This window comes from Sphaerodactylus townsendi, linkage group LG06, assembly GCF_021028975.2.
Source record: "Sphaerodactylus townsendi isolate TG3544 linkage group LG06, MPM_Stown_v2.3, whole genome shotgun sequence".
Classification (NCBI taxonomy): domain Eukaryota; kingdom Metazoa; phylum Chordata; class Lepidosauria; order Squamata; family Sphaerodactylidae; genus Sphaerodactylus; species Sphaerodactylus townsendi.
Genome location: NC_059430.1, coordinates 1,406,091 through 1,434,069, shown reverse-complemented (window position 1 = coordinate 1,434,069; position 27,979 = coordinate 1,406,091). Strand labels below are relative to the sequence as shown.

Below are 27,979 nucleotides of genomic sequence, written 5' to 3'. Positions count from 1 at the left end.
AAATGTGGCTGTGGCCACCCACGTTCCCCAGGGATAACTGGATAGGAAAAGCTAAACAAAAGGGCCGCTCAGCTGGGAGTCTCAATCACAGACTAGTTCTATTCACACCACAACGTCATGCCAGGCCCTGACCCAGCAGGTGGGGAGAGGGTGCCCGTACTGCACAGGCTGACCTCTGTGTGTGTGCGTGCAGAAGGTGGCTCTGCCTTTTGGCAGGAAGAACTGGGCTTAGGAGGTTCCCTTCCTATTGGGTCGACATGGAACAGATTTCATGCATGCTTTGGAAGTGCTTAGTAGTGGGACAATATTGGAAGCGAAATCAGCTATTTTGCCAGCTGGGTGTGTCATGCCAAACAACTCAAGGAGTTTTCCACCCGGACTCTTGCCAATCGCAGTCAGAAAATTCAGAAGGGCACAGCTCTTGAGCTTTTGACTGCAGCAGAAATGTTACGTGGCAGAGAACAGGGAAAAGACAGGAAGCCTGAATACTAAATCCTGGATAAACAAAGTCTGAGAGGGGGTAACATCATCTAAACTGACTGAGCTGATTTAGAGCAGAGAGAGCTGAGTCAACCAGGCCTGCCTTTCAGAGAGCTGGAAACCTTTTGCTGAATGTCAGAGAAAGGAACAACACCTAGGTCAGCCATTCTCAACCAGGGTTCCGTGGTACCCTGGGGTGCCGTGAGCATGTCCCAGGGGTACTGCGGCAACACTACCACCACCTCCTCGTTTTTGTGGTGTCTCCCACTGGCGCCAGCAAGGACATGGAGCTGGCCCATGGGGCAGGGCCTGCCACAAGGTCAGCAGCCACCCCCCCCATGCTTCCCTTCACCCTGGGAGGGGAAGGTGGGGGGTGTGGCAAGCAGGGGCAGTGGGAGGGGATGGTGGAGGGTGGCGGCAGGGGTACCGTGAGATATGAAGAGTGAGGTCAAGGGTACCCTGACCTCGAAAAGGTTGGGAAACACTGACCAAGGTGGATCCTGCATGGGGCAAAAACAGCGGTGTGAAATTGGTGTAAAAGGGCTTAAAATGGTGTAAAAGGGTTTACACCATTTTCACACCACTGTTTTTGGCCCATTTGGAATCCACCCTAGATGTGAATCTAGTCAGCTCTGCTTTTTGAGGAAGATCATGCAAGGGAAGGTGCTGCATGAAGAGGAAGCCACGAATGACGCGGTGACTCGGGAGCGAAGGGCTGATGATCCGTGCGTGGTGCCTGCAGTCTGCTTATCCGGCTGAGTTCTGCAGGGAATGCACTTTCTGATTTATTTACAGCTGACTTGAATTGCTGAAACTTGTCCATTCATCAGAGAACAGAAGTCAAATGGTTGCGACAGCTCTCATCCAAAAGCAGCAGATGGCCACAGAAGGGCTGCCGTATCTGGCCAGTGTGAACCGCTTCCCTGCAAAGCATTCTGGACAACCTTTCCAACCATCCCTTCACAAACACAGGTCCTCTAAGAAAGCCTGTCCAGTGCAGACGTTGGCCCAGAGACTTCCCAGTGGGTTCCAGCACACAGCTGAGGCCCGTTCCTTGGCCAGCTCCCCCAGAAACCTGCTCCCAAGCACAAGGGAGGCCAAACGTCCCAACTGGTGCCCAGAGATGCTCTCAATGGGGATCCCCCCACGCTCCGGTTGGTTCTTCCCGCCTCCCTTTCAGCAGGAGGATGGCAGAGCTCTTAGCCACTCTGAGCCTGGCTGCAGTCAGGAAGAGCAGGACACAAATATAATAATGTCGAATCCCCCACTCCCCCGAAATCTGGGTGCAAAGCCCATTGCCCTCTGCCAAGCAGAAAGGCGGGGTATAAATGTTTTAGCAAATAAACTCAGCAAAGCAAAGGGATGATAGAAGCCCTCCTCGTCGACAGCTCCCGACCCGTCCCTAGGCTGGGACCTGGGCTTCCAGCACAGCCTGCTCTACAGGGGTCTGAAAGGCTACTTCCACCAAGAGGTCATCAAGGATCTCCCCCCTGCCCACACGGCCAGGTCTCACAGCCTCTGAGGAGCAGCCGGAGGTTAAGCGGCCACAGTATCAACCTTAAAGGCAAGAGAGGGCACCCCTCCCCCTGCTGCAGAAAAGAGGAAGGGCTCGCCCATTCCCTCCCCCCCCACTGGTGCACCCAAGGGTCAAGGGGCAGCCCCCGTCCTCCCCCAGCCTCTAGTCACTGGGGAGCCAGAGCGGGTGGGCCAGAAGCATGACGATGACCACGGGCCAGAAGCCCCCGGGGCTGGCAGCTGCCTCGGCCCAGCTCAGCTCAGCAGAAGCGACCTGCTCTGCCAGACCGTTGGGGCTCTCGGAACACCTCCGCTCTGCTGCTTCCGCTCCCTGCTGGGTAGTACTGGGGTGCCCTGCCACTGACGATGGAGGCTCTGCTTGCACCCAACGCACCCATTCCTCATGCACCAAGTCCAATCACTTGAAACCACCACCATTTTATTAATGGCAAGAAGAGACAGGAAGCAACTACAAAGCATACGGAGTGGCCACCCACTCAGTGTTCCAAGGAGGGAGGGATCAGGCGATTTCTTAAGTGCCCCCCCCCCCCCCCCCCCCCGTGCTTGACACACTACCAACGTTTCCAGGCACCGCACAGGAGGCTGGCTTCCTCCCCACTTCTACCGTGGCCCATGAAGCCCCTGAGCTGTTTGAGCCATTCCAGGGGCAATGCCAGAACTACTCCTCCTCTGCATCTGAACCGGGCAGCCAGCACCCCATGGCCCGCCGGCTTCCCAGGCGCCTCTCTGGGGATACAAGTGATGTAAACATGGAACACAGCAAAACTCAGCAGCAAAACATTCCTGAAATGCAGCTCTACTGGCTGCTCCTGGGACCCTGCAGAGCAGAGGCCACCACGAAGGAACACTCAACGTTTGGGGCAAGGGGACAGCAGGCAGTCCCCACTTCTGCCCACACAGGGGCTATGAAGGACACTCCACGCCCCCCCCCCCCAGGAAGAGTGAACAAAAGACCGAGCCTGCTGGATCAGACCAGAGCCCATCTAGTCCAGCCCTCTGCTACTCGCAGTGGCCCACCAGGTGCCTTTGGGAGCTCACAGGCAGGAGGTGAAAGCAATGGCCTGCTGCTGCTGCTGCTCCCGAGCACCTGGTCTGCTAAGGCATTTGCAACCTAAGATCAAGGAGGATCAAGATTGTGAGCCATAGATCGACTTCTCCTCCATAAATCTGTCCAAGCCCCCTTTTAAAGCTATCCAGGTGAGTGGCCATCACCACCTCCTGTGGCAGCATATTCCAAACACCAATCATACGTTGCGTGAAGAAGTGTTTCCTTTTATTAGTCCTAATTCTTCCCCCCAGCATTTTCAATGGATGCCCCCTGGTTCTAGTATTGTGAGAAGGAGAGAAAAATGTCTCTCTGTCAACATTTTCTACCCCATGCATAATTTTATAGACTTCAATCATATCCCCCCTCAGCCGCCTCCCTCTCCAAACTAAAGAGTCCCAAACGCTGCAACCTCTCCTCATAAGGAAGGTGCTCCAGTCCCTCAATCATCCTCGTTGCCCTTCTCTGCACTTTTTCTATCTCTTCGATATCCTTTTTGAGATGTGGCGACCAGAACTGAACACAGTACTCCAAGTGCGGTCAGCTACTCACGGGCTTTATATAAGGGCATGACAATCTTTGCAGTTTTATTCTCAATCTCTTTCCTAATTATCCCCAGCATAGAGTTTGCCTTTTTCACAGCTGTTATGCATTGAGTTGATATTATCTCTCATGGAACTATCAACTAAGACGCCTTAAATCCCTTTCCTGGTCTGTGACTGATAGCACTGACCCCTGTAGCATGTATGTGAAGTTTGGATTTTTTGCCCCTATGTGCATCACTTTGCATTTTGCTACATTGAACTGCATTTGCCATTTCTTAGCCCACTCACCTAATTTATCAAGGTCCGCTAGGAGCTCTTCAAGCAATCCTTTTCATGGTTCTCACCAATTCTTACATAATTTGGTATCATCTGCAAACTTGGCCACCACGCTACCCACCCCTACTTCCAGGTCATTTATGAATATGTTAAAGAGCACTGGTCCCAAAACGGATCCTTGGGGGACACCACTCCCCACATCTCTCCATTGTGAGAACTTCCCATTTACACCCACTCTTTGCTTCCTGTTCCTCAACCAGTTTTTAACCCATAGGAGGACTTCCCCTCTTATTCCTTCATTGCTGAGTTTTCTCAATAGTCTCTGGTGTGGAACTTTGTCAAAAGCCTTTTGGAAATCCAAGTAGACAGTCCACTGGTTCCCCCTTATCCACATGCCTGTTTACACCCTCAAAGAACTCTAGTAAGTTTGTAAGACAGGACTTGCCTCTGCAAAAGCCATGCTGACTCTTCCCTCAGCAGGTCTTGCTTTTCTACATGTTTTATAATTTTATCTTTAATGATAGATTCTACTACTTTACCAGGAACAGATGTCAAACTGCCTGGCCTGCAATCTCCTGGGTCCCCCCTAGACCCTTTCTTAAAGATTGGTGTGACATTGGCCATCTTCCAGTCTTCAGGGATGGAGCCTGATTTCAGGGATAAGTTGCATATTAATGTGAGAAGATCAGCAATTTCATGCTTGAGCTCTTTAAGAACTCTTGGATGAATGCAATCTGGGCCAGGGGATTTGGTAGCATTTAGTTTATCAATGGCTGCCAGAACTTCTTCCTTGTCTAGCACTAAACAATGCTCCTAATGCCCCTTGGCCTCTGGACTGCTAGAGGGCATGGGTGGAATAGCCCCTTGGAGGCAGGGGTAGGCGGTCCCTTCCTCAGCCAAACAGGCGGAGGCCTCCCAGCTGCTGACATATCTTCCTCCTTCCTCCTGCGTAGCCTGGCAAGAGCCCTCAGGGCACCCCCGGCCCAGCCCACGCGTCACAGCAGGCAGGCAGGCAGGCAGGCAGGCAGGCTGGCCTCCCCAACGGCAACTGCGGCCCTGGGCAGATGGGCTCCACCGCCGCTGCTGCAGGCTGCTCACTGTGGACACAGCACAGCCTGGAGGTCCTCCGGCAGGGACCCGACGAGGGTGGTGATGTGCTGGCGCACACGCTGGGCCGCCTCCTCCTTCACCGGCAAGTGGTGGCCCTGGGCTCGCACCTGCAAGGGGAGACCAGAGCTGCAAAAGGAAGGCAGAGCCGAGCAAGGCGAGTCCCCCTGGAGCTGCTGCTGCTGCTGCTGCCTGTTCTGAAAACCCAGAACTCGGTCTCCCTCCCAGAGCAGAGTCCAGGCCCCAAGGCTAAGAGGTTAGAGCAGGGGCTGATGGGAATTGTAGTCCATGAACATCTGAGGCACCAGAGTTGGACACCCTGGGCCTCTGCAACCAGTGCTGCTCAGCAGGGGCCCACAGCCCCCTCCGGGATGCTTTTGCCACGGACGGGCAGCAGCCTTGCCAAGGAAGAGGTGCAGCTCAGCTGCACACCCCTCAAGGGCAGGGGGAGAGGAACACTGCAAGGCTGAGGCAAGGGCCACGCCCACCCGCCTCTCGGCATCAGGATTCCCAGAAGGCCACCGGGAGGCAGAGCCTTGACAGGGGGTCACATCCTGCCATCAGCCACACGGGGCCATACCACTGTGCCTGGACAGCCCCATGCCGGGGTATGTGTGTCCCATTTGTTTCAGATACCTGCAGGACACTCCAAGGTGTTCTCAAAGGGGCTGACTGGCTGCATCCTTGAATGAGGAGCACTCCCTGAACATGAAAAGCAGTCATGCCAGAGAACCTTGCTGATGCTGTCTTTCTAAAGGCACGGAAACAACTTCTCATCGGGTAGCCTGACGTGGTCCGATGCAGGAAAAGATTTCTCTGACTCTTCCAGGAACCAGGCTGAACCCAAAGAGCTGGGCTTCGGACTCTCACCTTTCAACTTTGCTCCCATCAACACCAAGAAGATTTCTCCCAGTGGGGAGAAAAACAGGTTATAAACGTCTGGATGAAACCAGCAGAACCCGGGCAAATCAGACCACCCGAGGTGAGGCCGTGGAGTCTGTCCCGGGGGGGGGGGGGGGAGAGCGGGAAGCAGCTCACCAGTTTCTCACGGAGTTTCAGCACCAGGTCCACAACTTCCACCTCGGATTTGTGCTTCATCCAGGCCCCAATGTTCTGCAGGAAGGAAGGAAAGACACCCCTTTGCCTCACCGCAAGATCAGGGGGCGGGGCAGGAAGTGCTGGCAGGGGAGCCGCCCGCCAGGGGCTTCGATGCCAGGGAGTCCTTGCACAAAGGGGCCGCCCTTCCTGCCCCAGCCTCACGTACTGCCTCCGAGATGGCCTCCAGGTGCAGCGCCTCCAGCTTGTGCATCATCTCCTTGTGCCTCTGGCGGAACCAGCCGTCAAAGATGGGGGACCTGAAGAATCGCCTGTCCGGGGGTGAGAAGGGGGGAGCAACTTACCCCTGAGGAGAATGCCAGATTTAACAGCTCTGTGGTTGTTATTCCCAACAGATGAGATAATATCCACTTGACACACTCGGCCATGAGCCATGCTTTGAACCAAGTCTGACTGGCTCTCTGTGTGACCCACTGTTCAACTTTATGCCGTTCAGGGATATCACAAGAGGCACAGTGCCAACAGGGCCTACCTGTACAGGCCAATCCAGTCCCCTTTGATCACAGAGGTGAGCTGAGGCCCAGCATTCTCGAGGGTCTTGAGGAATTCCTCCTGCTGGAAGGGGCGGATCGGAGGGGGGTTCTGTGTGAGGGGGAGACATGAGGGGTATGAACCAAGCTCGTGTGTGCTCAGCCTGCTGGGATGTCCCATGAGCAGACTTCAAGCAAGCACCGCTCGGCCATCCACAGAGCCCAGTATCCCGAGGGGTGCGGTCGTGGTGGTGGTGGGGGATGGGCAGACTGCAGACTAGCCCCAGCCTGATGAAGAGAACTCCATCCGTGCGCTTCAGCTACTGCCTGAGCGGCACCCCTGCCCACACACTGTGGGCAGCCAGTCCCAAGCAGGGCTTCCTGGGCTGAGGTGCTGGAGGGGCCAGCCTGTCATGGCCCAGAACTGGGCAGCTGGAGAGATGCCTCCACGTTTCCCCTGGGCAGGCTCTCTACAGCTGCAGTCGCAGCCACTGCAGCAGAGAGGAGAGTGGCAGCTCCGTACCCTCCACGGCGTGACGGCTCTTTGCAGCGGCATCAGGCTGGCCATGTAGTGCTCCTGTGGAAGAAGCACAGAGGAAGTCAGGCACCCTTCGGACCGATCTCTCCAGGATGCAGGGAAGCCGCTCTGCTTCTAGCACCAGCAGCCCTTCTCCTTGTGACCACATATGGTGCTCCTCGCAAGCAAGTAATGGGAAGGAGAAACTCCCCACAGCACAAGAGCAAACCCTTCTTGGTCACGGAAGGAGATGTCACCGAGGGTGGGGACCTGTCCTGTCCACGGGTGGTGGCCTCTGAGAGGCAGCAGGACGCCCTTCCCTGAGCATCACGGAGGGATACGGGCCAAGGAAGCAGCCCCCTTCCTGCCGGGAACTCACCAAGGGGATGATGAAGCTCTCCGTGAGCTCCAGGAGGTGCTGCCTCAGCAGTATGCTCTGGGCTTCAGACGAGCGCTTCTTGTGGATGCCCTGCAGGAGGGACGAGAGCAAGCGGAAGGGATGGAGTCATCTCGGGTCTGGCTCCTCTCGTGAAGGGCTCAGTCGGCCCCCAGCACCTGGCCTGGGGAGGCTTCAAGGCTCTGCTCAGTGTGGCCTGGCGCAGGGAGGGCCAGAGGCTCCCTGGGGCCTGTGCAGCCCCCAGCACCATTGGTTGGCCACTGCTGCCAGCTCAGGCATCACTCCAGCCAATGAGAATGGGGGAGGCGCTGCTGCTTCAGATCCAGCTGGCTGAGCCCGTGCCCACCCAGTGCGGAAGTGAGAGAGGCCCCCTCCTGCCAGACTCCTGCCTGAACTTCCTGGCTTGACAGCTTTGCTGCTCTGTGGGTGTTTTCTAGCTTTTGCCAGTTTCCTCTCAACCTCGTTTAACTAAGGGCAGACTCCTGCCAGGAGGCTGGCAGCCACCAACTGCAAGGGGAGGAACTCTGCCCTTATCTGTTCCTGCCTTGGCCTAACAGAAGAAGCCCGCCTCCGTTGCTAAGGAACATGATAATGGTCCTTCTCTCTCCAGACATCCCCTTGCCCTCGCCAGCCTTCCCGCCTTCCTGCCGCCTGGCACAGCCGGGAGAGGACTCAGCTAGCCCCGTATCTCCTTTGGCTTTTCCCACTTGAACAGTTTGGTGCCCTGCTTTGCTGAGACTTGTCAATAAAGACTACTGTTAGCGACATCAGGGCCTGGCTGATGTCCACGTACAGGCAACCTGACCCCTCCCCAGGCAGACACCTCCTCTGCTTCCGCACTATTTATTTTTTTATTTTTTTATTTTATTGAACTTATAGGCCGCCTTATCCCCGGAGGGCTCAAGGCGGCTCACAACATGGCTGTTACATCAAACAGCAAATCAACAACATAAAATACTAAAATCATTAAAACCTAAGCAGCAGTTTACAACGAGAAAACTGTAAGTTAACAACCCGATTTATAAAATTGTTTAAGACAGGCGCCCCGTCAAAGGCCAAAAAGAAAAAAGGAGGGGAGGAAATAGGCAGGGCCTGCGATGGAATTTATAAATAAAGCAGGCCCAGCCGGGTACATGGAACGGCAGCCCTGGTAATTTCGGGGTTTTAATTTCAGGTGTCGGTAGGGGGTAGTAGATCCACGGCTGGTTCCCCTTAAAAGCCCGGTGGAAGAGCTCTGGCCTTGCAGGTCCTTCAACACGAACTCATTAAGGTCCCCGCGAGGTCCGCGACAGCCGGAGGTAAAGCGATCTGACCAGGCAGGGGCCAGAGCCGTAAAGGTCCTGGCCCGGTTGGAGGCCAGCCGCATCACCGCAGGACCAGGGGTCACCAGTAAATTCGCCGTTGCTGAGCGCATTTATCTATGTGGGACATAAGGGGCGATGCGGTCCCAAGAGGGTATGTGGGCCCCATGCCGCCAGTAAGGCCTTAAACGTTAATACCAGCACCTTGAAATTTATCCGGAACTCCACCGGAAGCCAGTGGTGCAGACGGCAATAAGCATTGTAAGTGATATGGTCTGGAATAACTAATACTCACCTGTTGTGGAAGCCGTGCCGCTGCATTCTCCTGACCAGCTTCAGCCTCCGGATCAGTTGCAAGGGAAGGCCCGCGTAGAGCGAGTTGGCAATAATCCAGCCTCGAGGTGACTGCCGCATGGATCACAGCATGGCCAGGTCAGACTGGGAGAGATAGGGAGCCAGTCACCAGCTTCGGCTTAAGATGGAAAAACGCAGAACAACCTGGGTAATGATAGGCCACTCTGGCTCTCCATTGATAATGAAGAGTCCAGGCGGACCCCTGCGTCATGAAAGGCCAGAGATGTTAAATCAACATGACCCCCTCCAACTTAGGCGGCTGAAATTCCCTCGGTCTCTCCCCCCGGCCCAGCCAAAGGACCTCCGTCTTCGTTGGATTAAGCTTTAACCTACTCTGTCTCAACCAACCAGCAACCGACTCCAAACAGTGCTGTAGAGCTGCAGGGGCGGAGGCCGCTCCCCCCTCCATCAACAGAATGAGCTGGGTGTCATCCGCATATTGGTGACAAACCAGCCCAAAACTCCGCACCAGCTGAGCAAGGGGCCGCATGTAGATGTTAAATAAGAGCGGGGAGAGCAAGGCCCCCTGAGGAACCCCACAATTAAGTAATCTGTGGGAAGCCTCATCCCTCAAGCACTATGCCTGTTGGCCCCTAATTCTGGAGAAACGAGGCAATCCATTGAAGGACAGTGCCTCGTATTCCAGAGGCAGCCAGGTGGTGGATCAAAAGGTCGTGATCGACCACATCAAACGCTGCTGTAAGATCGAGCAGCACCAGCAGCGCCGATCCGCCTCGGTCTAGCTCAGGGGTAGGGAACCTGCGGCTCTCCAGATGTTCAGGAACTACAATTCCCAGCGTGTGTCACCGAAACCTGGGTGCGCGTGTGTCACCGAAACCTGGCGTGTGTCACCGAAACCTGGGTGAGCGAAGGTGAGACAGTCGCCTTGTGCGAGGTCACGCCGCCAGGTTTCACGTGTCTCCACCAACCGCGAACACAGGGCCGGGGGGGTGGGGTGGCTTTGTTCACCCGTGAATCTATCCCCTTTAGGGCAGTCCCCGTCCCGGAGATCGCCATAGCAGATGGAAATCGCGCCGGCCTCGAGTGGTTATCCGTGGAGAGGCTGGCCGTCCTCCTGGTGTACCGGTCGCCTAGCGCACCGGGAGACGGCCTGCCGCGGCTGCTGGAGGTGGTGTCGGACTGGGCGTTGCGGTTCCCCAGGCTTATAGTCTTGGGGGACTTCAACGTCCATGTTGACGCCGCCTCATGCACGGCGGTTGCGGAGCTAGTATCATCCATGGCGACACTAGGCCTCTCCTTAATAAACTCTGGCCCCACTCATGAGGCCGGGCATACGCTGGATTTGGTCTTCGGGTCGGGACTAAGCTTGGTCGTATCCTCTGTTCACAGAGTGCCATGGTCCAACCATTATGCCCTGAAGGTTCGGGTGGACGCACCGCAACACCCCTGTCTAGGCGACGGGCCAATTTATGCCCGCCCGTGGAGACTCATGGATCCACTTGGTTTCCTGAATGCTCTGCGGGACTCTGAACCCGCCGGCACACTCGATGAGCAAGTGGAGGACTGGAATTCCCGGCTCTCCGATGCCATCGAGGTTGTTGCCCCCCGGCGTCCTCTACGCCCCCGTTCTCGGCGTGCTCCCTGGTATACTGGGGAGTTGCGCAATATGAAACGGGTGCTTAGACGTCGAGAGCGAGTGTGGAGGAAATCACAGTAGCGAAGACTCTTGCGCGAACATCTTATAGAGACGTTTATGAAAGCTACCATGAAGTGGCGGCGACGAAGGAGAGAAGAGAACCTTCTTCTCCTCCTCTCTCGCATCCGCTAGCTCCCGCCCAGCACAATTATTCCGTATAATTCGGTCTTTAACCTCCCTATCGGAGAGGTCCTCAAATCCACAATTGAGCATTAGCTGTGAGGCTTTTATGAGCTTTTGCTTGCGGATAAAATTAAATCGCTCCGCCAGGAATCTCCCCCCACGTTGGCTACAATTAGTGAACTGGAGGCTCCCTTGCCGTCTTCAGGCCCTTGTTTGGCCCAGTTTTCCTTGCTCTCTGAAGCCGCTGTTGACAGGACCTTAGCTGCTGTTAGACCAACTACCTGTCCTCTGGATCCGTGCCCATCACGAAAGCTTGTAAAAACTTGCAGGGTGGAGCTACGACTATCTGTTAGGTAATATCAATGGCTCCTACAGGCAGGTAGTCTTTCCGGATGGAGTTGAAGGAGGCAGTGGTCATACTCTTAAAAAGACCACCGTTAGATCCGAGGGATCTGACCAATTACCGCCCCGTTCCGAATCTTTCGTTCCTGGGAAAGGTAATTGAGAAAGAGTAGTGTTGGAGCAACTTCAAGGTTTCCTGGATGACACATCGACCTTGGAAGCCCATCGAGTCCGGCTTCCGTGCTGGAGTAGGACAGGAGACTGTTCTCGTCGCCGTCAACGGATACACTCCGTATTCAACTCGACCGAGGCGGATAGTCGCGGCTGCTATTGTTAGATCTTACCGCGGCGTTTGATGATGGTCGACCATGACCTTTTGACCCCACCGCTTCCAGCGCCTCCGGTCGCGAGGGGCACTGGCATACTTCAGTATAGTTGCCTGGCGTTCCCTCCGGAGTCGAAGTCAACAAGTGAGGTGCGAGGACCGAACCTCCGCCAAGCCTTGATTGAAAAACTTCCAGGGGGCCCTACTGTCCCCGCTGCTATTTAATATCTATATGTGACCCCTTGCTCGACTGGTACGGAGTTTTGGGCTGACCTGCCATCAGTACGCTGATGACACTCAGCTCATTCTGTTGATGGAGGGGGGAGCGGTCGCCGCCCCTGCGGCTCTCCAGCACTGTTTGGAGGCGGTTGCTGGTTGGTTGCGGCAGAGCAGGTTAAAACTGAACCCATCGAAGACGGAGATCCTCTGGCTTGGCCGCAAGGGGGAGGACAGGATTTTCCAGCCGCCGGTGTGGGAGGGGGCCACTTTGGCACCGACCCCCTCCGTGCGCAGCCTGGGGGTCCACCTGGATTTGTCTCTCTCAATGGAGACCCAGGTGGCCCATACAACCCGGGCTGCCTTTTTTCACCTTCGCCAGGCCCGGTGGCTGGCTCCTTTCCTCTCCTGGGCAGACCTAGCCACGGTGATCCATGCAACGGTCACCTCCAGATTAGACTATTGTAACTCGCTCTACGCGGGTCTTCCCTTGCGTTTGCTCCGGAGACTAAAACTGGTCCAGCATGCAGCGGCGCGCCTACTTACAGGCAGCGCCATTTACGATCATATTCAGCCTGTATTGCGCCAGCTGCACTGGCTCCCAGTAGAGTTCCGGATCATTTTCAAGGTGCTGGTGTTGACCTTTAAGGCCTTACGCGGCCTGGGACCCTCGTATCTTCGAGACCGCATCACCCCATATGTCCCTGCACGGCCTCTCCGCTCGGTGGAGGCTAATCTATTAGTGGTCCCTGGCCCCTCTATGATGCGGCTGGCCTCCACACGGGCCAGGGCCTTTACGGCTCTGGCCCCGGCCTGGTGGAACACCCTTCCTCCGGCTGTTCGGGCCCTGCGGGATCTTGGTGAATTCCGCAGGGCCTGTAAAACGGAGTTGTTCCGCCGGGCCTTTGGAGAGACCAGCTGCTGAAATGGTGCCCCCAACTGGCCTTCCAACTGGCCTTCCATCCTGGCCATTATCAAATGTGACTCACCGCCCTCCTTCCCTCTCTTTTGGGGAGAATTTTAAAAATGGGGTTGGTCGGACGCCTCCATTATTATTACTATTGTTCTTGTCATCGTTGTTTTAATTATTTTATAATTTGTTATTTATATGTCATGTTGTACACCGCCCAGAGCCCTTCGGGGATGGAGCGGTTTAGAAGTCCAATAAATAAATAAATAAATAAATAAATAAATAAATAAATAAATAAATTCCCATCAGCCTCTGTCAGTATGGCCAATTGGCCATGCTGGTAGGGGCTGATGGGAATTGTAGTTCCTGAACATCTGGAGAGCCGCAGGTTCCCTACCCCTGGTCTAGCTGCATGCGGAGCATATCTGTGATGGCGATGAGAACGGTCTCCATCCCATGCCCAGCACGGAAGCCGGACTGGAAGGGATCGAGCGCCGATGTGTCCTCCAGAAAGCCCTGAAGCTGCTCCAACACCACTCTCTCAATTACCTTCCCGAGGAACGACAAGTTCGAAACGGGACGGTAATTGGCCAGATCTCCAGGATCTAAAGATGGTCTTTTTAAGAGTGGGCGGACCACTACACAGAAGCTGGGCATGGACGACGTCCCACCTCGCCATGAAGGCATGACTCCCGCTAGGTGCTCTCCGTGGGAAACTGCCTGCCTGCCTGCCTGAGTGCTCCGGGAGAACAGTATTCATCCAGCCTCACTGCTTGGCTCTCCGGGGCATCTTCCCGGCACCTATGGTCACCAGACCAAGTTTGCATGACAGTGAGCAGCCCCCCCCCCCCCGAGCCTCCTCCACAACACAGCCTCTCTGGTGGAAAGCCCATCAGCCTATACTTGGCCACAGCTGGCGAGGAGGAGTCCCGCCTGCCCACACCCTGCAACGAGACCTGGTTCCTGGACCTCTCCAGGCAACACCTTTCTGCACTTTTGCCCCAATGCCAGTGTGTGGATCCTAGTTCTGCACCACGCTGGGCAGCCAGTGGGATCATTCCCCTCACCCCCCAGCACCCAGGTGCATACGGAGGGCAGCTCAGCTCCTCCAGAAACACCTCCGGGTGTTCTGCATACGGGAGGGCTGGACCCCTCCCTTCGATACAGGCAGACTGCCCGCCTGCCTTTCCCCCGGGCTGCCTTCCACCTCATCTCACCCTCCATCCCTCCTTACTGTGGCCCCTGCTCCACTTCCTGACGGCCAGCCAAACCTCCCCCGTCACACTCGCCATCCCTGGCCAGGGACTCCTTCCTCGCGACCTCAAAGCGCTTCTCGGGTTTTCCCAGCCCATCTGCCAGCCCCTCTGGGGCACACTGTTTCTCTGAGGGTTGGTTTGCTCCAGACTAACAGCGTGGGAGGAACAGCGTTTGGAAGAACCCAAATTCAGCTGTTTGGTTAGAAGTACCGCACTGCTCCCTGGGGCGGTGCAAGCGTGAATGCCTGTTTGGGGACAGTCGTATCTCAGTTGCGGTGGCTGCAATGGAACAGTTCCGTCTCACCGTCTTGTGTTTCTGTCTGACTCCACTCTTTTGGCTGTGTCCTCTGGGTACAGCAACCGAGTTACTGACTGGTTAAGTACCCGCCTCTTTTCTCTCTTTCGCTCATTCAGGATTTATTGTGCCAAACTGAGGCCCCTGTACACAGCACGGTAAAAAGAATTTTTTTTGCCCTGGAGCTCATGTTCTAGCTCTTTGTGTCCAGGCCTGATGTAGGGCAGAAGGGACCTTCAGGGGCTGGAAATGCCCAGAGGCTACCAGTGGGCACGAGATGGTGGCTCCCGCTCTCCCGCTGAGCAGCAGTGCTGAGCTGGCCGGCAGTGTGCCATGCGCTGCGGGCCCACCAGCAGGCGCCCCTCTCAAGAAAGACACACCCCAGAGGCTGCCTTCCCTGGGACCCAGGACAGGGCCAAGAGCAGCCCCAGCCAGACTGCTCCGGAGGGTGAGAGGGCTGGCCCCAAAGACTCTGGCCAGGGAGCACCTGTCTCTGGATCTGGCCTGCCAGGATTCTGTTCCAGACCCCTCTGGGAGAAGCTGGAGACCAGCAGCGCAAGGAGTGCTGGAACGCAGCCCTGGCTTCACTCGCCCTGGCCAGATTCTGGCTGCTGCAGTCCTGGAAGAGCTGGGCTGGGCAACGGACGGCGCCAAGTGCTGCTCCTCAGAGTCGGGGAGGGGGGGGGCACAACTGCTTGAGCTGCCACGCAGGTCCCGGAGAAAGACACCAGTGAAAGCCCCCCTCCCCCCCCCGCTCACCTTTAAGAGTCTCTTGATCAGGGCCTTGTCCTTGTGCAGGAACGGTTTATACGATGAGTAAAGTCCTAGTGGGAGTGAGAGACAAACTGTCACCACCGAGGCTGGATGAGGAGCCCCGCCAAGACCGCGGACAACGAGAAGGCAAGCTTTGCGGCAGGCGGCCTGCCGCACCTATGCCATCCGGACGCAAGCAGCGGGTGCCCACAGCTGGCCGGCTGAAAGTCTTTGGCACCCCCAGCACCCCTTGAGGCCTGGCTACCCAACCGTTATGGGCATCTTTGGGGGGCCTGCTCCAGGTGCCCTGCCATCTGAGGCTAAACGGGTGGCAAACTGAGAAAGGGCCTTCCCAGTGGTAGCACCACAGCTGTGGGATTCCTTTCCCAGTGAGAGTAACCCCTCCCCCTCTATTGTTCTCATCCAGAGGGTGGTGACTTTCTTTGGTTTGGGATTCCCTTATCCTTCCTCTTTGTTTACATTTGGTATTTTATAAATATGCACTGTTTTCAAAGCAAATTTTAGCACCTTTGTAATACGGCACTCTGCTTTTGGAGTTCTAACTGGGCAGAAAAGCAGGACACGACTTTTCAAGTAGAAACAACAAACAACCCCACCGCAGTTGCTGATCAAGCCATTACTGGACGGAGAGAGAAGCATTTCCCAAGGATGGGCTGGGCCCGGCCAGGGGCTCCCAGAAGACCCCCTACACCAGCCGCGCTCTGCCAAGGTGAGTCATTCACAACCCTACATTGGGATGGGGGGCTCAACACTCTGCCCAAAGCAGGCCACACCTGGCTTGGCATCCAGGGACCTTAACCTGGCAGGTTTCTTCACCTTTACTTGCTTGGGCAGATCACCTGCAGGGGAAGATAGAGCAGGTGTTACAACCCCAGCGCCTGTGCCCCAAGAGTCACAAGAGCCAAGCCCCCTCCACCAACAGAAGGGGGCTTCCCCAGCAACAGCCCCCCCCCCCCGTGCTGAGGAGCCAAGGACTGAAGTCCAGCTCCCACCCCAGCTCTGCTCTCGCAGCCCCTCTTTGAGGAGCCTCCCCTGGCCTCCCTGCTCCCACGGCCCCCTCGGCCCCGCTGCTTCATCCCCTCACCCGCCATCTTGAGCTCCCCCAGGCGGAGGATGTGGGGCCACTGCTGCAGGATCTTGATGAAAAAGGGGTTGGTGACTCCCAGCACAACACTTGGCCTGAGGGGGAGAAAGAGGGTGGTCCTCAGCGGAATGCCCCCCCCTCCCCTCCCCACAGCACAGCCACAGCACAGGCACGGGGGAGCACTCACGGGGCCTGTGTCCGGGTGGTGTACTCTTTCAGCTCGCTGTCGTGGATGGTGAAATAGGGACGATAGTCGCAGCAATACTTCAGAGGAGCCAGGCAGCTGGGGCAGGAAGGAAGGACCACTTGTGTGGGGGCCGGCTTACGCAGAGAAGTCCCACTCGCTGGGCTGCGGGGCTGCCCAACCCCACCACCCCCGGCCCAGTCTGCCTGCCACTCCCTCACAGCAAGCCAAGACCGGTCCTCTGAACGAGGAAGGTGAATGACGGCCATGTGGCAAATCCAAGGAGTTTACCTGGTGAGCGCCAGAACCACTTCCGAGGAGACGGCGGGCGAGGGGGCCATGACCACGAGGGGCTCCGCCAGCAGCATCAGCTCCCACAGCATCTGGACGTGGGTCAGCACGGGCTGGAAACACCTGCGGCCAGACGCCGGGAGAGGCGGCGGGGATGAGGGGCAGGCCAGGCAAAGACACGCGGCCTCTCCACAGACCGGCCAACAGAGGTGGGGGTGGGCTGCTCACGGAGGAGAAGCGCCCCACCACCTTCAGCAGCGGCGCAGACACGTTCCATGGGGCTGCCCCCAGGCTCAAACCCTGCCAGCACCTCCCAGTGAAGAATCGTAGCGAGCAGGAACTGAGAAAGATCCTTCTCTGCCTGAGACGCTGGAGAGCTACAGCCACTCAGAGGAGCCAGGACCAAACCAGATGGAGGGAAACTTCACATGTCAAGGGGGGGTGGGTCACAGATGAGTGGTAGGACACACCTAAGGTCTCAGGTTCATACAATCATAGAGTTGGAAGAGACCCCAAGGAAGGGCCACCCCGTCCAACCCCCTGCCAGGCAGGAACACACAATCAGAGAACTCCCGACAGACAGGTGGCCACCCAGCCTCTCCTTGAAAACCTCCGCAGAAGGAGACTCCACCACCGCACTCCAAGGCAGCATCTTCCACTGTCCAACAGCCCTGACAGTCAGGGTTTTCCCCCTGCTGTTTGGGTGGGATCTCGTTTCCTGCACCTTGAATCCAGTCCAGTCTCCAGCATCTCGAGCTAAGCAGAAATCTTTGCCAGCCACCAGTCAGAGGGGATCGACCGAGCAAAACGGTCCAAGAGCCCAACCCAGGGTGAGGCAACTTCTCGTTTCCTTTGAGTGGGTGGGGCTGGGCTGCACGGGCTACACAGGGGGCTCTCCTGCTCCTGCTTCACCGCCTGGGCCCATGAAGGATCTCCAAGGAGGGTGCCGTGCCAACAGACCAGCCATCAGTCTAGCCGCCAAACAAGACCTTCTTGGGCATGAGCCATCCTGGCCTCACTCTGGTGGGCCACGGAAGACCACCTGGCCCTAGACAAGGACTCAAGTGCCCGCTGGCCAGACCAGACCGTTACTAGAGAACTGGCAGCCCCCCATCGCCTCTTGGCCCAATGTACCTGAGGAGGCCTCTCTGAAGAAAGGCGAGGCAGCAATCCCCGCTGCTGCTCTTCCCCCTTCCTCCTCTTGCTACCTGCCTCAAGCACCTTCAGCGCACCTGGCAGAACCTCCTGGTCTCCCAGGCCCTGCTCACCCGCGGGGACGGAAGGCAAAGGACTCACCGGAAGAGGTCCAGCTCAGAGACACTGCTGAGCACGAGGGGGGCTGGCGAGAGGTCCTGGAGGGAACAGAAAGGCAGCTCATTCAGCCCCACAGAAGTTGGGATTCTCATCCAGACCCACGACCGTTCCATTCAACAACAATCTATGAAGGTCACCCTGGGAAGCTGGTGGGGGCAACTCTAGAGGAGTCCTTGTTTTACCTCCAAAAAGAGGCTGACTCCCAGCCATTCAGTGAAGCGGCACTCACAGAAACCAGCTTCTCGGGCCTCGGCGCCCAGGGCGTGCACGGCAGCCGATGCGGCTGAAAGCCATTCTAGCGTCCCGTTTGTTTTCCTTTTATACCCCCACAGAAGCTCATTGGTTTACAAATCTTGAGCAGCAGAAAAGTTTTATTCATCTTTTTTTTGGTGCAAGGATTAGAACTGAAACAATTTTACTAGCACCGAAGTAACCTTCGGATCATTATCTCTAAACAAATAAAACGAGGTTTCCGAAGCACCGGGAGTAACCCTAACAAACCCCTTGATACAATAACCCCTGATAGTCTCACAAAACTAGCACTTGAGCAGGACGTGCTGATCTCACTGAGTCCACAGGGATATTCCGTCAGATCAAGGCCTATTCAGAATCTTCCCTGTAAGACCAAAGAGGCTGTAATATGCAGCCTCCCAAATGAAAAAAACTCTGCAATAACGTAGAACGTCCCAGTGTTGAATTTGTCAACCCCAGAAAAAGAAACTCGGGAAGGTCCTCCAGAAAACACTCCTGTGGCTTGGGCCTGAGTAGCCTTGCCGGGACCAGAGCCTCCATAATCAGAGGCAGTCAACCTCTGAATCCCAGTGCCAGGAGGTGACACCAGGGGAAGGTCTCAGCCCCTAAACCCTGTCGATGGTCCCCTGTGAGAAGCAGGAGATGGGCCCTCATTGGTCAGATCCAGCAGGGCTCTTCTGCCTGCCACCTACGGTCACCAGACCAAGTTTCCAGTTCAACAGTTTAACAAAAACTCGGCCTCCCCTCTAACGGCATGCTGTATGCAGGAAATGGACAGACATGCATGCACGCGCGCACACACACAGACACACAGAGCGAGAGACACCTGCCGGCTCAGAGCACCTTCTCAAGATCTGATCCAGAAAGTTCTCACCTCCTGATTCACGGGCGTGTCAAGGCTGGATCCAGGCTTGTCTGCCCTTGAGGGAACTCTCACCTGAGCAACAGAACACACCACAGGGAGTGGGGTGTCATGAGAATGCAGACATGCTTGCAAAACGTCCCCCCCTCCACACCCTGACCCAGTGGGAAGGGAAGAATCCCCGCCAGGCACCTGAATGACCACACCCATCACAGGCAGGTTCAGCACCCGGCCGGGCTCTGGAGGCGGCCACTGGTCAATCTCGCTGCACACTGGGAAAAAGCAAAGCATAAGAGGCAGCTTTGGACTCCCTCCAGCCCCCGAGGTGGAACCCCCCCCCCTCACCCCCGGCTCCACAGCAAGACACATCATTTGAACAACAAGGTGCTTTTGAAGTCAACCCAGCAGAAAAAAGGGCACAACATAAACACAAGCACCAGGCAGGTGACACACAGAGGCACAGCTGAGGCGGCCAGCGGTCTCACCCTCTGCCCTGCTCCACCCACGACGCCGGTGGGCCCAGCTGCAGCCGGGCCTTTTGCCCAAACTGCACCAGCCACAGAAGGGGACTCCTCCACTGGCCGGAGGCGCTGCTGGAGAAGGAGGGCGAGGCCTCGGAGGCAACACTTCCTTGGGCTGATCCCAGCAACCCAGGGCCCGCCCCAATCCAATTCTCCAGCAGTCCAGGAAAGTACCTGCTTACCCCTGAGCCCCTGGTGGAGGCCTCAACCTGCCACTGGATGTGAGAAATACAGCCAGCTCATCCCAACAATGGAAGCTCTTGCTTGAGTGGGTCATCATGGACCTGCCCCTCTGCAGCCACCCACAACCCGCTCTCCCGCTGGAGAGCAGCACACCTCTCCCACACAGAGAGGACAAGGATGTAACATCCACTCCACGCAGAGGTGGCCACGCTCGCAAGTGGGACGGTCCACACCCCCGCATTCAGAGCACGCCCCGAGCAACGCAACCGAGCTCCTCACCCGCCTCCAGACAGGGGTCCAGCTTGTCAAAGTACTCGGGAGCGATGAGCTGCAGAAGACGCTGGAAAAGGTTCACATAAGGCAGGCGAGATACCAAAACGAGGGACTGAAAGAGAGACAACACACACACACCCCGCCAAGAATGGGTGGCCTGCATGGAAACCCCCTGCCCATCATGACGCCACACGGCCCCAGTGCCTCTGCAGGTGTGAGGCTCACCGGCTGGGCTCCTTTGGGCCCTTCTGCAGCATGTCTGGAATATGCATATCTGACGTTTCCTTCTACAGCAGACCCCCTACAGCAGTGGTGGTGAACCTTTTTGAGACCGAGTGCCCAAACTGCAACCCAAAACCCACTTATTTATCGCAAAGTGCCACCCCGCAATTTAACCTGAATACTGAGGTTTTCGTTTAGAAAAAACGGTTGGCTCCGAGGCGTGCGTTACTCGGGAGTAAGCTTGGTGGTAGTCGCTTTGTTTTGAAGCAACCGTGGAACTCTTCAAGCGGGTGAATCACGACCCTAGGAGGGTTTACTCAGAAGCAAGCCCCATTGCCAGCAACCGAGCTTATTCCCATGTAAAGGATCACGCTTTAGTTCTTTGCATGAAAATCAGTGGGGTTTAACAACGCTTAACAGGGTTACCTACACTGCTTCCCCAAAACTAGGTCTTAGGTTTAATGCTAATAATCGAGCCCAGCGGCCCAGGCCAGCCTAGATGGGGGGGGGGGGCAATTCCCCCCCCCCCCACATGACAAACTCTGTTTGCGTGTGCCCACAGAGAGGGCTCTGAGTGCCACCTCTGGCACCCGTGCCATAGGTTCGCCATCACTGCCCTACAGGGATCTTAGAAACATACACTGAGGCACGTAAAACAGGGCGGAGCCAGGAAGCAACGTGGGGGGGGGGGGGAAGGATACCTGCGAGACAGCACAGCTCTCCGCAGGGGAGGCGAACAGAAAGCCCCTGAAAGAATATTCCCCGGGAGCTAAAGGCGTGGAGGGCTTCTTCTCAGTAGGCTCAATGGGAAAAGGGAGCTGTGGGATTTTGGGGAGCTGGAAGACAAGAATCCCTATTTCTCTCTGGAACGAGTGAGATGCTGTTGAAGACAAAAGGTGCAGAAGGAGGCCGTGGGTGCTGGGGTCTCAAGCGCACCCTCCCTGGAGCGGCTGAGCTGGGTGGGCCTGTGGAAGTGCTGATCAGGGGCCTCGAGGGAGGCCCAATAAACTGCACATCAGTCCAGACAAGGCTGGGGGACAACAAGGCTGCTCGCCAGCGGAGCTGCTGCTCAAAGAGGGAGGGTGGCTGGAGCTTGGGGAGGGGGCCGATCCTGGTCTGCGGGGGGCTCTCCAGTCTCCTCTGCAGCACTGTTGGAAGGAAGGCTGACGGCAGCCCTTCCTCGAACAGCATGAGCGGCCCGTGCTGACCCATACGTGCTCCAGCCACATCCAGGTTGGACTATCGTAATGTGCTCTGCCTTTGGAAACAGTCAGAAAAGCTGGTGACCACATGCTGAGAGCAGACGGCTGCGGGCCTGAGGGACTCCAGGCTTGTAATCCAACCCACGGGCACTCCCCGGAGGGAGGGCAGGACTCCCCGCGAGAGGGCCTTGTGCCCCACACCTCAGAGCATCACCACTCACCTTCTGGAAATAGCCCCTCTTCAGGGAACTGTCTTTCACTTGCCGGAAATACACGTAGCCGAAATAATGGGCAGGCTCCCGCTGTGGGGGGCGGGGGGGAAGCAGAGGTGGTCATCTGGAGAGCAGCCCCAGCGGCAGATATCCCGCCCCCATAATGCATCAGAGACATCCACACCTGCCTCCATCCCAGCTGCAGCCCCCACCCCCCTTGGAGGGCGCCAGAGGACCAGGCGCAGGAAGGGCACATGCCCGGCCAGCCGTCTCCAGCCAGCCAAAGCCCCGGCCCAGAGAGAGCGGAGCTGGACGCACACGGGGCCCCGCGTGGTCACTCACCTGCAGCCAGAGGGGGGCCGCTCGGTCGTACTCGGGGCCCTCCTTGTCCAGGGGGCTCCGCTGCCCGCCCGACCGTCGGAGGCGGAAGCTGAACTGGGTGTCGCCCAGGCGGCCTGCGAGAGAGAGAGAGAGAGGGAGGGAGGGGGCCCAGGAGCGGCTGGGGGGCGGGCGGGCGGGGGGGCAGCAGAGCCCCCACAGCCCCCGACGGCAGGGGCAAGAGCGCAGCCGGGCAGGCGCTCCAGAGACCCCGCCCCTCTCAGAAGCTGGGGCAGCCTCCTGGCGACAGGCGCCCCCCCCCCCCCCCCGGCCGCAGCCAGCCAGACCCCCGCCCGCCCGCCCGCCCGCCCGCCCCCCAGCGCACCTGAGTAGGAGTCCGGGAAGGCCAGGTAGCACAGGCTCGTCTTCTGCAACACACGCGCCCCAAACAGAGGGGTCGTCAGCGACTCAGCGGGGGGAGGGGAAGGGACCCCCCCCCCCAGGCCGCCCCCCCCACCTACCTCCTTCTCCGTCAGCGCGTAATCGGGGGGGTACACCAGCTGCGCCGCCCAAAGTCAGAGAAGGGGGGGAGAGGGAGAGAAAAGAGGGGCCGGCTCACATGGGGGACGGGACGGGAGCTGGTCCGCGCTGGGACCCCCACTCCAAGCCCCCCCCCCAGCCCAGCATCCCGGCTCCCCCCTCGTCCTCCCCCGCCCGCCCCCGCCCGCCCGCCCGCCCACCTCCAGCGCCTGGCCCAGCTCCAGGTCGAAGGTGACGGCGCAGGCACACTCCAGCCAGGCCGAGAGGCCGCCCCAGGGCAGGGCCGAGGGGGGCGAGCGGGGCCCCCCATCACGCCCAGGGACCGCTCGCTCCATGCCGCCGCCGCCCCCACCCCCCCACCCCCGGACCCAGGGCGCCTGCGCGGAGCACGGTCACGGAGGCCCAGCGCCCCTGGCGGCCGACGCGGGCGCCGCACCCCGTCTCGCACTGCCCCAGGAGGGCTCTGCCGCTCTGCCCCCCCCCCCCCCACCCAGCAAGCAAGCAAGCAAGCAAGCAAGCGGCATGGCTGACCAGATACCAGCAGCAGCAGCCCCCCCCCCCCGCCTCACACACGCCCAACGAACATGCCCCCTTGCCTGCACCCATGGGGCCACCTCAGCCCCCCAAAGGCTGCTCCCCTCCCACGAGGAACGGGCAGAGGGTGGGAGGCTGCGGGCTGCAAAGGAACGGCCTCCCCCCCCCCCCCCAAGCCCTCTCCCGCCCTTTGGCACCTCCTGGATATGCGGGTCCTGCGGGTTGGCCCCTTTGATTCCCTCGTGTTCAGCCAAGGACCACGTTGACAGTGCAGTCCACAGGGCGAGGCCCAAAGGGCTGTGGACACCCTGGCATGACCCCGGCACTGGCACAAATGCGGGTCTCACATCAAGAATCCTGCCTAGGTCCACATCACGTTTCTAGGCTGGCCAGCCCGGTGACTGTATGTCTCAGCAGGGTTCTTTTCCCTGGCTCCCAAGCTGACAATGCTCTGCCCAGGAGCTCCTCTGGGGTACCTACACCCAGTGGTGGGATCCAAAAGTTTTAATAACAGCTTCCGATGATGGTGGGATTCAAACAATGGCGCCGCCGCACACGCGCCCCTCCAGTCCCTATTGGGCAGGGAGGTTGCTTTAGTCACCCCTTCTCGGCACTCGGAAAAAATTAGTAAGCACTTCTAGAGAAGTGGTGAGAACTGGTTGGATCCCACCTCTGCCTACAGCGTCTCACACTCTGTGGCTCTTGAAGGTGTTGGGGGCAACACCCAGAAAAGCCAGTGAAGTGCAGAGAGCAGGCAGCTGCAGCCCTGCAGGGCTCCCAGTGGGCAGCTTGTAATTCAGACCACTCCAGCCTGGTATGACAAGAGGGAGGGCAGGACGGAGCGGTGCCCTTAAGTGCCTCCCCCCTGCCCTGAAAAGACTTTCCCCTCCAAAATTCTAACAGTCCATTATGCTTTGACCGAGCCTTCCTTTTGTTTGTCAATATGCAATGCAGTAGCGTGAATGTGGTAATTTAGACTTTCTGTATACACTTTGCATTTCCCCCGCTTTTATAAATTATATTAAACAGTAAGAATAGTCTTCAGTTCAACTGGGACACTTTGCAGACAGGTAGATTAGCAGCTCTGTAGGGACACCAAAATAAACTTTTACTTTCTGTCAGAAAAAAAATAATAAATTGGCACCAAAGGCTTGTAAAGTTTAAACAAAGAGTCAAAATGTTTTATTTACAAGAAACAAAATCAGGAAGTTTTTCTGAGAAAGGATGAAATTATATACAAGAAGATGGACCCACTAGGATAGGTGTTTAGTTTTCTGTTTGGCTCTCTAGTTCATGTACAAACAAAACCTTAATTTCTACTTTTAGATAAGAATAACTTACACAGTTCCTCACTAACTCTAGTCTCTCCTCTAGAGTGTCTATCTCACATTGTGCTTATCAGAGAAGGCTGCAAGGCTTTCCTACAGAAAACCCAACCTTTTCTCTTTTTACCAACTAAACCACCTCCAGGAGCTTCACTGCACCACAGCTGGGTGGGTTCCCCTCAGGGAAAATCAGCCAAGCCACCAGTGTGCTTAAGTAGTGTTACTGTGTTATGCTTAACTCCAGGACAAAGATCCCCTAACTTAAATCTACCCTTCCTAGCACTTAGAGTAGCTCAGTTCACTGGCCCTCAGCCTCCAGAGAACAGAGCTACAACCAAACAACTGTTCACTCTGGTGTTCAAATCTGTTCTCCCTCAAAACTCCCAGCGCTCTGGATAACAAGGCGAGGCCGTTCTTACTAGCCAATCAGGTGGAGTTCCATGTTAACCCTTTGGGCTCTCAACAAGCTCTGTTCTGGCTGGATCCTGCCATGACTCCTGGCCAGGATGTGGGATCCTCTCTCTGGGACTGCCCACTCTGGGTTCCTTCTAGGTTCCACTTTCAAGTGGAGAGAAACTGCTCATTAGACACTTGCTGGTCTAATGCGCTTCAAGGAGTTAGGGAGCGTGGGTTCTTTTGGTCCAGTGAAGGCCACGCCGTCTCCTTCCTGCGCGACTGGAGGGGTGTTCTCCCTTGGGAACTGGAACTGAGGGATGGTGTGATGTAATGTGGAAGCGGGCATGAAGAGTGGGTATAATGGAGTAGTGTTGGCGCTTAATCCTAAATGTTGGCAACGGCAGTCTAAATGGTTACTCCTGCAGCTGCTTTCGATAAAGGAAATAATTTGAACTCGAAGTCGCCTTCCTTCTCTGGGACGGGGCTTCTCCCCTTGCCACGCGCGCAGCAGCAGCACACAGCCCCTCCCTGGGCATCAGAGCAGCGCTCCGTGGCTTGGGCTGCAGAGCATGAATCCATCCTCTCTCCTGGGGAAAGTCCGTCCCGCGAGCGCAGGCGCTGCAAGCCCCCCCCCCCCGCCTCTGCCAGCGGTTCTGGCCTGGGAACAGCCGGAGGATGCACATCCCCCCCCCCACCCCCGAATCCCCGGTGCGGGACGCTCAGCCAGCGCGCGACCCACGTCGCCGCAAGAACCGGGCCAGTCCGCCAGAGACCCCAGGGAGGGAGGGAGGGAGGGAGGGGGCTGCAGCAGCCGGGCCCAGGCGAGGCCTCCCCCACCCGGAAGAGAGAGAGCGGAGGGGCGCCCCCAGACCCACGGACGGGAGGGGGGGGGACGGAGCGGCGGGCAGCGCAGGACCACGTGTCTGGGCCGGGGTGGAGGCGCGGGGCGCATGCGCGGGCTGTCCTCCGGCCGGCAGCCGCGCAAGCCCCGCCCCCGCCCGCTCCTCTCGGCGCCGCCATTTTGAAGCGGGAGAAGCAGAAGCCCCCCTCAGGTGAGGCCCCCCCGGCGGGCCGGCGCCCGCAGCGCCCCCGTCTCCCCCCACCCGGCCCTGCTGCCAGGGGACGGGCCGCGCTGCTTTGGGTCCCGATCTCGCCGGGGGGGGGGTCGGAGGAGGGGGGCGGGGGGAGAGCCAGGCCGCCCCCTCCCCCCTCCCAGCCCCCGCGGCGGGGAGGGAGGGAGGGAGGGCGGGAGGAGGAGGAGGAGGAGCGGGGCGATGGGCCCGGCCCCCCCCACCCCCCCCCACCCGGGTCTGGGCCCTCCTGCCTGCCTGGCGCGTCTCCTGTGCGCCCCCGCCCGCCCGCCCGCCCGCCCGCCGTGTGTGTGGGGGGAGGGGGCGCGCCGCGGGGCCTCCTCCTCCTCCTCCGCTGCTCGTGTGCCGTGGGGGGGGGGGTGCGTGCGCGTGCGCGTGTGAGGACGCCCCGGGCCCCCGCCCTGCTGCGGGGCCTGTGTGTTTTGCAGGGGGGGGGCTCTTTCCCGGGGGTGGGGGTGGGGGTGAGCCCTGCCGAGGGGGCGGGGCGGGGCGGGGCGGGGGGGCAGGTTGGCCGAGGAGGCCCCTCCCTGCTGCGTGGAGGAGGAGGAGGAGGAGGGGGGGAGTCTTCCGAGTCCGCCCCCCCCCCCGCCCGGGCTGCCCTGGGGCTGTCTGCAGGGTCAGAGGGGATTCCCCCCCCCTCCCTCTCCCATAATACTAGAACGTGCCCGGTGAGGTTGGTGGGCCGAAGACCCGGGAGGGGCTTCGGGGCAGAGCTCTTCGCCGCGGGCGGGCTGGAGTGGCGGCAGGTTCGGGCTCCCGGCGCTGGGGGCACCCTGGGAGGGAGGGGGGGAGGGAGGGAGGGAGGGGGGGGGCGGCGCGTGGGCGCCCTCCTCTTGGCGGAATGGGTGCTGGCCTGGGAGGACTGCCCACGCGGGGCAGAGAGAGGCCCTCTCCGCGCCCAGGCCACGCACAGTGGTTGTTGGTGCTCGTGTGGACAGGCCTGCTTGGACGGCCGCTGCCACGAGGTGAGACCCCTGCCCCCTCGCCTCCTGGGAGCCCGGCCGAGCCCAGGCCTGCTGTGCCAGGAGGAGCTGCGGCCCTGGGGGGACGGTGCTTGTGGGCGTGCTGGAGTTTGGCATCCCGGGTTCAGAGCAGGTCGCCCTCCGAGAAACGGGCTCCGGGGGACGCAGGGGGAGCTGGAAGGGCGGCTGCAAGCCCAGCCGAGTTTTCGTGCTTGAGGCATTGGGAGAGCTGCTCTGGATCAGGCCAGTGGGCCTCCTGATCTGGCACTCTGTTTCTCACAGAGGCCACCCCCACCCCCCGAGGGGGTACAGGAACCAAGTCATTGTCCTCTCCCATCCACTGCTTCTGAACATAAATGTTCCATTTCGCCGTCATGGAGAACAATAACGACTGATGGATCTGGCCTCCATGTTATCATTTAAACTTTCTGTGAAGCCAGATGCTCTCCTGGCCGTGGCTGTGAGCATGAACAGAAGTCCCAGGAGTTAGTTGTGTGATATGCAAAGAAACCCTTTCTTTTGTCTGTCCTGAAACTGCTATCCAGTGACATCTTTGGGTGCCTCTGTTTTCAAGTACCGTATATACTTGTGTATAAGTCGAGTTTTTCAGCACATTTTTTGTGCTGAAAAAGCACCCCTCAACCAGTCAGCTGTATTTTTAAAAATATTTTAGGGTTTTTATTTTGTCGGCTGCCAGGGGGCACGGTTTTTAGGCTAACAGCACCAAAATTTCAGGATATCATCCAGTGACACTCCTGATGATACCACCCAAGTTTGGTAAAGATTGGTTCAAGGGGTCCAAAGTTATGGACCCCCAAAGAGGGTGCCCCATCCCCCATTGTTTCCAATGGGGCTACATTTTGAGGGTCCATAACTTTGGACCTCCTAAACCAAAGTTCACCAAACCTGGGTGGTATCATCAGGAGGGTCTCCTAAAGATACTCTGAAATGTTGGTACTGCTAACATAAACATTCCTCCCCTGACCAAAAATCCAGTTTTGAAGGATTTTAACTCTTGTTTTTTAGCTTGGTTGCTGGTTGAGCTAAGGTTTTGGTACTTTTAAAGTTATTGTTGATACTATATTGTTCTTGTTGACCCTCTTTTCCACTTACAGAGCTAGTTTACTGTTTTTCTTTGAAATAAATATTCAAAAACATTTAACCTACTGAT

The 27,979-nt window shown here is 57.8% G+C and overlaps 2 protein-coding genes across 5 annotated transcripts in view; one reads left to right on the top strand and one right to left on the bottom strand.

Moving 5' to 3' along the window:
• Nucleotides 1-4,681: 4,681 nt before the first annotated feature.
• DENND6B (DENN domain containing 6B) lies at nt 4,682-22,869 on the bottom strand. Its single transcript, XM_048502233.1, has 20 exons — nt 22,701-22,869; nt 22,482-22,520; nt 22,346-22,388; nt 21,985-22,097; nt 21,652-21,732; nt 20,013-20,118; nt 19,222-19,301; nt 19,042-19,104; nt 17,898-17,953; nt 16,602-16,724; nt 16,314-16,409; nt 16,127-16,221; nt 15,816-15,881; nt 15,028-15,092; nt 7,472-7,561; nt 7,099-7,152; nt 6,578-6,687; nt 6,254-6,356; nt 6,028-6,102; nt 4,682-5,099 (listed from the first exon to the last, which is right to left on the bottom strand). The coding sequence occupies exons 1-20, from the start codon at nt 22,833-22,835 to the stop codon at nt 4,977-4,979; spliced, it is 1,716 nt and encodes a 571-aa protein (XP_048358190.1). The 5' UTR covers nt 22,836-22,869; the 3' UTR covers nt 4,682-4,976.
• Nucleotides 22,870-25,673: 2,804 nt separating this feature from the next.
• The window catches only part of PPP6R2 (protein phosphatase 6 regulatory subunit 2), a 73,946-nt gene continuing 71,640 nt past the window's right edge, over nt 25,674-27,979 (top strand). For 2 of the 4 annotated variants that reach the window (XM_048499451.1, XM_048499448.1), the window contains exon 1: nt 26,329-26,811. The gene's annotated coding sequence lies outside the window, so the exon portion shown is untranslated. Of the gene's footprint in view, nt 25,808-26,327; nt 26,812-27,979 lie in introns of those variants that run through there. The other 2 variants (XM_048499449.1, XM_048499450.1) reach the window with 2 other exon arrangements.

Coding starts and splice junctions, on each gene's coding strand:
- DENND6B (XM_048502233.1), bottom strand. CDS start 22,835: ATGGAGCGAGCGGTCCCTGGGCGTGATGGGGGGCCCCGCTCGCCCCCC. Junction 22,098..22,345: donor CTTCCCGGACTCCTACTCAG/GTGCGCTGGGGG, acceptor TCTCTCTCGCAG/GCCGCCTGGGCGACACCCAG. Junction 15,093..15,815: donor GTCCCTGGATGCCAAGCCAG/GTGTGGCCTGCT, acceptor CACTCCCACTAG/GACTTTACTCATCGTATAAA.